The 11,724-nt window shown below is 36.4% G+C and overlaps 1 protein-coding gene across 4 annotated transcripts in view; it reads left to right on the top strand.

The window, feature by feature from the left end:
• The first annotated feature begins 200 nt into the window (after nucleotides 1-200).
• REV3L (REV3 like, DNA directed polymerase zeta catalytic subunit) overlaps nucleotides 201-11,724 on the top strand; it is a 127,180-nt gene continuing 115,656 nt past the window's right edge. For 3 of the 4 annotated variants that reach the window (XM_087817555.1, XM_087817557.1, XM_087817558.1), the window contains exon 1: nucleotides 201-351. In XM_087817555.1, the coding sequence (XP_087673681.1) occupies nucleotides 213-351 (139 nt within the window). In that variant the 5' untranslated portion in view covers nucleotides 201-212. Of the gene's footprint in view, nucleotides 352-9,738; nucleotides 9,867-11,724 lie in introns of all 4 variants that reach the window. The other variant, XM_087817556.1, reaches the window with a different exon arrangement.

Genomic DNA, 11,724 nt, shown 5'->3' with positions numbered 1-11,724 from the left:
AGGGCTCGTCTCCTGTTGCCCCTCACCGGGTGCTCCTGAGGAGGCGGCGGCAGCAGCGCCCACACCGCCCCGCCCGCCGCCGCTCTAGGTGTCTGTGTGTAAGGGGAGGGGGACGAGCGGAGGAGGAGAGGGGACGCCGCTGCGGAAGGAGCTGCCGCCGCCGCCGCCGCCGCCGCTGCCAGGTCCCTAGCGAAGAGGAGGCGGCGGCGAACATGTTTTCAGTGAGGATAGTGACTGCCGACTACTACATGGCCAGCCCGCTGCAAGGGCTGGATACCTGCCAATCCCCCCTCACCCAGGCCCCTGTCAAGAAGGTGCCGGTAGTGCGAGTCTTCGGAGCGACCCCGGCAGGTAAGCGGGCGCGGGGCGCGGGCGGGAGCCGGCGGGGCGCCCGAGCTGCCCTCCCCGCAGCGCACACGCGCGCACGCCGCCGGCGCCGGCCCTGTCGGCGGAGCTCTGCCGCGTCTCCCTCCCCTCCGCCCTCCTCGCCTTTCCTCCGGTGCGTGACAAGAGGCGCAAAAATGTGGATCCGCGCGAGCGCTGCCCCCCCCCCCCCCGCGGGGAGGCGGCAGGCACCTAGTGTTTACACTGCTCGCGGCGGCCGGGAGCGGGATCCACTCCCCCGGGTCGCGGGAGGGGAAGTGAGCGCCTGCGAACGCTGGAGCTCGGGCTCCCGGGGCTGGGCCAGGTGGCCGCGCCTCGTCCTTCGTGAAGCGGTTCGCGGGGCCCCGCTCTGAGGTCGGTGGCCAGCGGGACCACGGAGTCCCCCTGCGTCTCCCAGGTGCCCCTTTCTGGAAATGGCTTTAAGAGGAGCGGGGAAGTGTCAGCTCTGTTGCCAATCGCTTTTCGTCGCCACTTCTCACCGGCGCTGTCCTCTGCCCCTTCCGGAGCTGCGGTGGGCTGGAGTGGCGCCTGGGGCCAGGTCATCTTTCTCTCATTGGAGTGACCGTGTGGTTCCGCTCGCTGCGTGTGTAGGTCGTGACTCCGAGTTTACAGTCGCGGGGTCGGGGGCGGGGCAGCGTCTTCAGGTGCATTGCTTTCAGCGAGATGTGCGTCCGGGGAAGTGGGAAATGCGTGTTAATGGTGCCCAGCGTAAAACATCCCACTTAATGGTGTAAATTTCTTAAAGACCACCCATATGCTGAGCAACATAAACATTTTAAATGCCCCTATGCTGGGGTTGTAGAGTTGCGTTGTAAATACACGTATATTTAAAACAAAAAACTATTTTTGAAGAACGAGGTGGGGAGACAGCAGTAACAGAAGCTACTTTCTCAAAAGCTTTTGGGGATTTACGATCATGTAAATAGGATTTTACAGGATGTTCTTACTTGTTTTGCTTTTCTACATGCTTTGAACTGCCTACTTGAAATAATGGAGCTGCCTCCGGAAAGGAATGATCTTATTTCTAGCCATGTATTGTCCTGTGGGATTTTAGATAGCATTTCCCACTTGATGCTCCTTGCCCTAATCACCGTTCATCTTATTACAGTCAGTTTCTGTGGACTACCACCATAATAGCGCTACTTTCCCAAACACAAGCACTCATTCCAAGCAGTTATCTTTTAATATGAATTCTCTTTGTTAAAAATGTCAATGTTGTTAGTGAGATTTAGTAGAGTATTTCTTTTTTAAACAGTGAAAAAGATTTTGATGATACAGACCTACAGATGGGGAATTTGAGTGCTGTTAACTATTTGGTGAAAGTGTAACACTTTAAACTTTGGAGGCTGGGAAATGAAAGCAGTAACATGTTCTGAAGGATAGATTTTCTGCCCTTTTAAATATAGTGGTATAGTTTCTGTGTCTAATTGGAATTTCAGTGTTATATACAGTTTGCAGAGAAAGAATAAGATAGTTACGTTGCTATAACTATGTTCAGCCAGATTTCCAAATTATAAATGGACATGTTCATAGGATATACTGTGGCATTTCTGTGTATTACAGTTTGCATGATTGGAATACTTTTCTACACATAGATTTTTTTTCTCTACACAAATCATTAAATATGTATCCCTGAGTGATTTCCAAGCTTTGTTATATAGAAAAGTTTTGTTTGTGGAAGTAAATGAATTTCACTGTGAGCTAGCAATAATAATTCTATTACATGAAAAAATGTTCCTTAAAAATAAAGAATATGTTGTACTTTCCTATTTCTCAATATTTAAAAATACATACATGTGAACTACTTTATGATAAAAAATATTTATATTTTCTCTCCTGGACATCTTACAATAGATTACACCCCCCCCCAAAAAAAAAACCCAAACTTTTTTAATATATCCTGATAATATATAATGTAAACGAGTATAAAAGTAAGACTTTTTGTACATATATTGAGAATATAAAACTTGCTACAGAGAAACCCAGACTTCAGCTTGTTAAGGATTATCAAATTGAGTTTGCTGTAAGTACGGTTCAGTTTCACACATTAAAAAAATTGTTTTCTCAACAGGTGAAAATATTTGAAGTCACTGGAATACATTTAGAGTTTATAGCTTTCAGAAATCAAGCCAGCATTTTTAGCATGTCTGAAACTCCTAGTAAAATTAGTATTAATTAAACATAAACAAAACCATATAATTATTTGCTTCTGTATTCTTTCCCCAAAGAAAACTATTCCAGTCCACCCAATAAAATAAAATTTAAAAATAATTAATGTAAAGGGGAGGTCAATCTAGCTTAGTAAAAGTCTGAATGCTACAGTTTTTAATGAAGACACTGAAAGTACAGACTATGTTTATAGATTTATGATTGGTAAAATAAATTAATGAAAAGGTGTAACACCTGTTAAACCTATGTTAATAAAATGCCATACTTAAGTCTTTCATATATAGTAATTAACTTTGGAAGTCCTTAATTTTTTGTTTAAAACTGAGGTTTAAAACTGAGTTTGCGTTACAAATGAGATCCTAAAAATGGCAGCAGCAGAAATTTTGTCCCCCAAAAAAGGTGATTGCAGATTTATATTGTAAATTCTGACCTAATTGGTTTATTACATTTTTACTAGTTCAATTTTCCTGTTAATGCATGAAAAGTATTTTTCTGCTTTAGAAAATAGTCCAGTTGACCTCTGATTGTCCTGTTTTTTAAGGGCATATCTTGAGTGATTTAAGAAATAAATTAAGTGTCCTAATTTTAAAAGCTCCCATATCTTAAGTTTGTGAAATTTGAAAAGGTATTAAAAAGTGGCATATTCAAATTTGAATGGTAAATCCTTACTGATTTAAACCCTTTTTGACTGAGGGTATTGATTTCTGAGAGAATCAGTTAAATTTTCTTCATCTGAGTGATAGAATTACTATAATAACAGTAATAATTATTATTTTTAAAAACTTCTGCTTTTTTTTTAAGTCATTTTTAAAATGCCTTGAACATTGTTTTGACATAACAATGTATTGAGCAGTATAACAACATTTTGGTATCTTGTTTAGTGGAGAGAAGCAAGGTTATAAATAACAAATACAAGACTGTTTTTTCAGGTTTCATTGTGAGGAGCTGACTCAGGTGGACCTGGGAAGCTGTCCAGTTTCCACATCCCAAATCTTGCTTAGTAACTCTTTGTTGAGCTTAGATGGCTCGCTCATTTTTCTTAGCACCAGGCTAAACAGAATTACCCTTTCAGAAAGCTTTTCTGCTGAGATGCAGGGTAGGAGTAAATAGAAGAGTGTGTGTGAGATTTTCACAAAGCAAGTAATTAAACAAAGTAGGCCAAACAGACTATAGAGGGAGCTGCTTGTCTTTAAGATTACTGTAAGGAACTCTGCCAGTCTCCTCTCTAAGTCTCTCCAGTTAGTGAAAATTTTAGTAGATGTTCTAGATACTAACTATAAAACATGAAATCAAATGTTTCAACATAAGAACTTGATAATTCTGAAATGCTCTATAATTTATGTAGTTGCTTAATAACCTAAATTCTTTCATAAATTTATGGATTATTAAATAAGTTTGAGATGACTACAATTTTGAAAACTATGGCATTTATCAAGAACTCAGATTACAAATAATTTCTCTAATAAAGTCTTGTTTGTTCATAGCCTTTTTTTGCTAAACCATCTGAAAATATTTTAAGATTACATAATACCTATTTGATATAACTATTAGAGAGAAATATGAGCACTACTGAGATTTAGTGATTTACCACAAACAAAATTAGTCACTTTAGGAGGTATTGAAGTCCTGAGAAGCGAGTTTTATTACCTTTTGTATTATATTTGATTTAAAATAACAACCAGTAAATCAGAGGCTTAATCAGGAGCCCTCTTAAATCTGTGGACACAGTAGAATCTGGTAATTATGTGATTCCATTCATTTAGTGGACACTTAATGAGAACCTTCTCTGTAATATTGAGCTATTTTTTTAGGTGCCGTCGTTATGAACAACTTCTACGCTCCAGAAGCTTACAATGTGGTAGAGATGGTAGATATGTAAGCATAAGTCAAACATAGTTTGGAGTATAGCAGAAATGTGTATAAGAGCCAGGCCTCAAAGAAGGACATGATTAGACATGTTCAGGTGGCAAAAAGGGGAGTCAGGGAAGGCTTCATGAAGGAAGTATGGATTAAGTAATTTTAAAGATTTTAAAAGAATTTTAAAATTCTGATAGAGGAACAAGGTGATTTACAAATGAAGGGAAAATTGCTCTCGGCAGGGCAGCTTGGCAGTGCACGTCAGAATCCTTGAAATGGTCATTTTGACCCAATAATTCCAGTTTTAGGGATTTTAATTATGAATGTAAATCTTTTGGCAAAGTCTGATTATCTTTTGAATCCATCTACTTCTTTTCATTTTTCATTACCACCCTAGTCTAAACTAGCGTGTGTGTTTTTTGATGCATTTGCAACAATAGCCGCCTAATCTTGGCCTACCCCAGTCCATTCTGTTCCCTTCTAATCTATTTTCTACACTGTAATGAGAAGGATCTTTTCAAAATACAAACCTGATTATATCACCCTACCACTCAATAGGCTTCAGTAGCTTTCCATTGCATTTAGGATAAGGTCAAAGCTACATGTCTTATATGGTGGCATCTACATGTCTTACAAGGTCTTGCATAGTCTGACCCCTACCTTTCTATTTAGTCATGACTTGAGCCATGTTCCTCTTGCCTTGCTCTTTGTGTTCCAGCCTTATTGGCCTTATTTCAGCCCCTTATTCTTGCCATGCTCCCTCCCACAATGAGACTTTTGTACCTGCTGTTCCCTCTGCCTAGAATGTTTTTCCTTTTCCTTCACCTAAAGTTTGATTTATCTTTCCTCAGGGAAGCCTTCCCTATCATAGACTCTCAAAACTCCATAAACTCTCCTTCATAACACTTGCTATAGTTGTAATTTTATATATGTTGGAGATTAATGTCTTTTTTCCCCAATAACCTCCCTAAATTCTGGTTACGTGTTCATTTTTGCTCGCCATTATATAGTCAAAGCTTACTGCAGTGCTTGAAACAAGCATTTGTTGCAGAAATTAGTCAACAGATGATAGTCATTACAGAGAGCAACCCCAAATGTTTAACAATTGGGAAATTGTTACACAAACTGGGCATATTCATATAGCAGAATTTATGTCATTAAAATCATGTTTTAGAAGAATATAAAATATGGGGAAATGCTGTCAATATGTTCTGTGAAAAAGTCAGTTTACAAAATAGTCATTTATTAAATATACAGAAAAAAATACACCAAAATATAAAGGCTGTTTATCTCCAGGAGGTGTGTTTTGTGTTTTTCAGATTTTCTACAGAGAACATACACTGATTTTATAATTTGATAAAAAAACTAACCATGTACAAAATTAAGGAAAAACTGGCTTTTTGTTGTTCATAAATATGTAAATTCAACATAGGAACTGCAAAATGATTCTTATATTAAAGCAAGCCGGTAATTTCTGGTTTTATTATACTTATTTATATGTAAACTGAATGAAAATGTTTTGAAAAGTGGTGTGGTTTTGGCACATGACAGCAGTGAAACAGCAGAGACCAGAAATATATATATAAGAACTTAGTATATGATAAGAATTATTTAATAAACAATGTTGAGTTAGCTAGTTAGTCATCTGGAAAAATAAAAAGTTGGCTTCCAGATGAGTCAGAAGATTTAAATATGAAAACAAGCAAAAAATGTAGAATAATTATTTGTAATATAATGTAGGAATGGTGAAGGCCTATTCAAACTATGAAGTACTAGAACTGAAGCCATATTGTTGACTTTTACAACATAAAAATAAAATTCTGTATCGAAAAAAAATCATAAAGTTAAAAGACAGACAGATTAGTAAATCTTATTTGTACACTTTTGACAAAGAACTAATTTCCTCTTAACCCTTTGCTGTTCACTAGTATACACGTTTCTGTATCCCAGTGTTGGTGACCAGTCACAAGATAACTCATGTCTGCACTTAACATTAATTTAAGTAATTTTAAACACCTTGCTGACCAAAGCAGCTGGCTGCATGGGAGAGTTCTGGCTCCAAATAGCCAGTCAGCAAATGAAGATGTAAATTAAAGCTAAAACATACCTTTTATTACCTATCAAATTAGGAAAGATTGGTTACATAGTATAACTTGGGGAGGGTGAGAGGAAGGGAGGAGGGGGCATTCTCATACATTGCTGGTGGGAATATGAAGTATTTCATTTTTGTGGAAAGCAATTTGGAAATCATTTTCAAAATTAAAAATACACATATATTTTGAACTACTAATTTTATTCAAGAATTTTATTTTCTAAAATATTTTATATATGTGGCAAATGAACATACTATTTGTTGCAGCAATTATTTGTCATTACAAAAGATTGGAAACAACCTAAACATAAATCAGTAGGGGAGTGGGTAAGTAAATGCTGGTATATCTATTCAGTGTAATACTAGGCCGTATTTCTTCAAAATAATGAGGCAACACTATGTTTACTGCTATGATACCATGTCTAAGATATATTAAGAGGGGAAAAAAGCAAGATGCAAGACTCTATATGTAGCACCCTGCCATTTGTGTGGTTTTAAAATATATACATATATGTATATGTATACAATACATGTGTGTAAATATCAATATATATTATATATATATATAATATATATAATATATATATATTGAGGGGAACTGGTGGCCTAGAGGACAAAGGTGGGAGACTAAATTTTTTCAGTATACTGTTTGGTAATTTTTGAATAATTTTTACCATGTGCATGTAATACCTATTCAAAGTTAACTTTTTAAGTTATGTTGTGCTTGCAGGAATTGGTAAGGAAGAACAAAATTAAAATCATTTGACAACTGTTCACACGTAGTTGTAAAAAGTTGTCAAATGATTACTGCAGTACTGTTTAGTTTTAGGTTTTGCTAGAGTTCTTCTAATTAGACCTCTAATTAGATTATAGTAAGATTTGTGTTATGATGATTGTAGCTATTGCCTTTAAAAAAATAATAATAAAGGTTCCAGTTGATGTTACGTGGTTTACTGGGAGGGTGGCTCTAGTGGAGTGGGCTCTGAAGGAAGGCCGGGGGGTTCTTGTAAGCAGATAGCAATGATAAGCAATTAGCAGTTTCTGCTCCTTTTAATATTTTAAGTGCATTAAAGGAGGTACTTTACTTTTTGGAATCTACTTCAGCCAGCCACAGAGTGTGTAGCTGCTGCTTGTGGAGAAGGGGTCACCCCTGGAGCTGCTATCAGTGTTTGTATTCCGAGTGCCTGAGGAGTATGTCACCCAGTGCAAGGTGCAGCCCACTGAGATGAGAGGACAGGGTATCAGGGATGTTGTCCAGGGATGCCCAGCTCTTGGCCTGATCTCTGTAATTGCATGTATTGGATCCTCCTAGTGATGTATGTCTGATATGCCATTTAGCTTGCTGCACGGTGACTGCCTAATAATGCATGTGTGTTCTGCAAAAATGAATCATCATTGTTATTTTGAAATATTGTTCCTGATGTGGAAAAGGTTGGATTTGAAATTGATTCATATTATTACAAACTTCATTTAAACTTTTTTCTATAATTATATAAAAAAATGTAATAACTTTTTTTTCATCAAGCACTATGTTGATGCCTCCACATGCCCTCCTGTTGGCCAGTGTGCTGAACAAATATTATTTACAACGTGAAAAAGGTTGGGAAACACTGTTCTGGTCAAATCCTTTTGTTTTATACAAAGAAAATAAAAATGTAGATAGGTAAGCTCAGGGATTTGTCCAGTGTCCTATGCAGTTGGTTGGTAGGGGGCTGGGTCTGAAAACTGAGGATCTTAGCTTTCAGCTTTCACTGCCTCACACTGGCCCCCCCAAGCCTGAGGAATAATTGGAGGAAGGCATTGATAGTTGAAAGATGAACATACAGGACTTTAGAGAAACTATTAAAAGAACTGCATGTACACAGCTTAGAAATATTTGAGGGCCCACTATGTCCAATAGAGCTTAGATTATAGTAGGATTTGTGTTATGATGATTGTAGCTATTGCCTTTAAAAAATAATAATAATAAAGGTTAGATGATAGCAAGAGGAATTTAGGAAAGATACATAAAAATTGATACTAGAATTGTATGTATAAGTTTTTCCAAAGAAAAAGGGCATTTCTATCAGGAGACCTTTCAAGTTCCTCTGGTGCTAATATTAAAATTTCTCTCATTTTGCTTTTGATTGGATTAAAATTTGTTCAATTAAAATATGAGTGGGAAATAATTTGGGTTTAAGTAGGTTGGTTGGTATAAAATAGTCTTCAAAGAATGTTGCCATTAGCCATAGGCATTTAAAAGAAATACTTAGAAACTTATTAAAATATGGAATATGGTGTGGTTATATTGTCACTTTTGTACCTGCCTTCCATTTTAACACCACAGGGATACTAATAGGAGAGGAAATAATGGGAGTTAAGGTACAGTAAACTTTGGGTAAGATTCTGTTAATTTATAGTTTCTAGGTAAGATACAGATAAGGCAGGACTAGTTGTCTTAGACAATTAAAAAAAAATTCCACTGTCCAAACATAAAATGGATGCATTTTTGAGAAAAAAATTAATTTGTAAAGTAAAATCCTCTTAGGACAGTCTATTTAACCTTTTGGTGTGTGGGTGGTATTTTGTTTTGGTTCGGGGAGGGTCATTCCTTTTAAGTTTTCCAGATGCACTGTTTCTTCCAGTTCTCTTTAGATTTTTTAATATTTCCTTTTTTAAAAGGAAAAATATTTTGTTGCTTAATTAGCACTGGCAAACTGGACTGTTTTCTGCAGCAGAAATTGAATATATGCCTAGTAAAGTAAATTCTGAGAAAAAAGAGTTGTAATTGTCATTGGAAAATTTAGGGTTTTATTTTTGTCCAAATCTATTTTCTTTTTAGATGATAGTTGTGGGAAGTACTAAGAATTGGGATCAGTGTCCTTGGGGGCAGTTTTTAAATTTTCTTTGGGTTGAGAGAGCATTTACTATATAAATAATTTAAAAAAACAAAAGGAAGCGTGTTACCTCAAAAATGCTTGTGTAATATATAACAGCATAATGAGAGTTTTCTATTTTTCTTCCATTTATTACATTTACCAAGGAAGTATAACAAGAATTAAAAGAAACATCTTATTTTGTATATATATTTACACTTCAAAGTAATTTATATATTAAATTAGGTTTTGTTTGAGATGATGAAATGAAAGACTTTGTAAGAATACATGTTGATATGTGAAAAAATGTGAAGTTAAAACATGTTGGCATACTCCTAGTTTCTCAGAACAAGAAAATGACTAATCTAAATTTCATTTCAGAATAAAAACCAAGACAAGCCACATAAAAGCAACCTAAAAATTAAACTGTCATCATATTAATTGTTTTAAAACTATGGAGTAATATATCTGAGGAAGATTTCTCTCAAAATTGTTTTTCTCAATTTCAAGTAAGTAATTTATTTTGGTTAATATATTGGGGATGAGGGGGGTGGGGGTGAGCCTTGGCATTTAAATTGATAAATCCTACTCATCCTTAAAGTGACAACTCAAATGTCAACCTCTTTAAAGCCTTCTGTGACTCCTTTGCCCATTCCTAAAAGATTATCTCTTTAGTTTCCTGGAGTCCTAGCCCCCTTTTCACATCACTGATAAAGGACTTACTACACTGGGTGTTGTGTTTGTAGGAATATGTCACATGGCACTACCCTCTGGTGCCTCCAGGCACCCCCCAGTCCTCTCCATACTGCTGCCTACTGCTGAGAGACACAGGGAAAGTTATTTTACTTCTGTGAATCTTAATTTCCTCCTCTGTAAAATGAGTTAATAATGTCTACCTCTTTGGATTATTATGATTAAATACAGTTACCAGAAAATGTCTGACATATATATATTTACCCTTCTAATGCCCGAATCCCAGAATTAGCCACATTACTTCTGTATTTAGTAAGCACTCTTTAAAATGTTCGACTTAAACACACAGTACAATATACAGATGATGTTTTATAGAATTGTACACTTGAAACCTATAAAATTTTATTAACCAATGTCACCCTGATAAATTCAATAACAAACTTTTAAAAAAGAAAAAAATATAGATACTTAAAAAAAAAAGTTTGACTTGAATTGAAATGAAAAATGAAATTTTTGTAGCATTTATTCATTCCTCACAATAGGACAAACTCAGATACCTGCACATTGTTGCGTAAGGCTTTTTACAGTTGATGCTGACTCACATGTCCATGTCCAGAGGCTATGTAATTACCTCCTTAAAACATTTTTTAAAAAATTGATGGTTTTTTTATAAATACCCCACCCAGACTTGATTTTTTTTTTAATCTATTGATTATACACACACACGCACACACACACGCACACGTACACGTGTCCAGGCCTGATCTTACCTTGAATAAGGGCAGTGTTAAGCCATTGATCAAGGAGTAACAGCAATTTTCCAATGCTGCAAATTAGGCTAAGTGTAATCTCTTGTGAAAAAGCCTTCTTTTCCAGAGCCATCAGTAATGCTTTTTTTACATGATGGTTGAACATGTTGAAAGCGTGTGTGCCAGAGGTCACAGTAAAGGTGACCAGTAGGATTTATTGCTCTCTTCTTGTTTTTGCCTTTTGTGAAATGGTAACACACACAAAAATTGAAACCTGTTTTTTTTTTAAACCTACTTAGGATTGTGGAATGTGGACCAAATGAATTCATTATTGCGTGGAGTTTTAATTCTCTTCACCATATTTTTTCTACATATAGTTCCAGGTTTTATTTTGTTTTGTTTTTAAGTAACATTGTCTTTTCATGAAGCCATTAGAAAGATTTTCAAGTTAATTTTGATGATCACTCCTTGGTTGATGCTTAGTGATTTTAAAATAGAAGCCAGCTTAGTCAAAAGACCTTAATTTTACATAATTTTACTAACAGAAGTGATAACCATTTATTGAGCCTTTCCTGTGTGCCCTGTTCTAAGTGATTTAATCTTCACAACAACTATAAAATAGGTACTGTTACCCCGTTTTACAATTGAGGAAATGGGGCATGGATAGGCCAATTAACTTTTGCCTGAAGTTATTCAGCATATGTTTGTTTCATAGCTTGTGCGGATTAAAATGAGGAAACATGTATTAAATGGTTGTTACCTGCCCGAACAGAAGTGGAGAAGCAAAATATGTTACTCTGTACTGATCCATTTTTTTTCTGAGTAATGTTAATGTTTCCTCTCAAAATCATGTTCCCATTTGGACTGAATTATTTTGTTTTATGTATGTGTCTTTATAAGGTGATGGTAGGACTTTAATGTCAGT

This window comes from Miniopterus natalensis, chromosome 5 (genome assembly GCF_054644295.1).
Source record: "Miniopterus natalensis isolate mMinNat1 chromosome 5, mMinNat1.hap1, whole genome shotgun sequence".
Taxonomy (NCBI): Eukaryota; Metazoa; Chordata; class Mammalia; order Chiroptera; family Miniopteridae; genus Miniopterus; species Miniopterus natalensis.
Note: the sequence above shows the minus strand (reverse complement) of the source record. Positions and strands in the feature narration are given on the sequence as shown.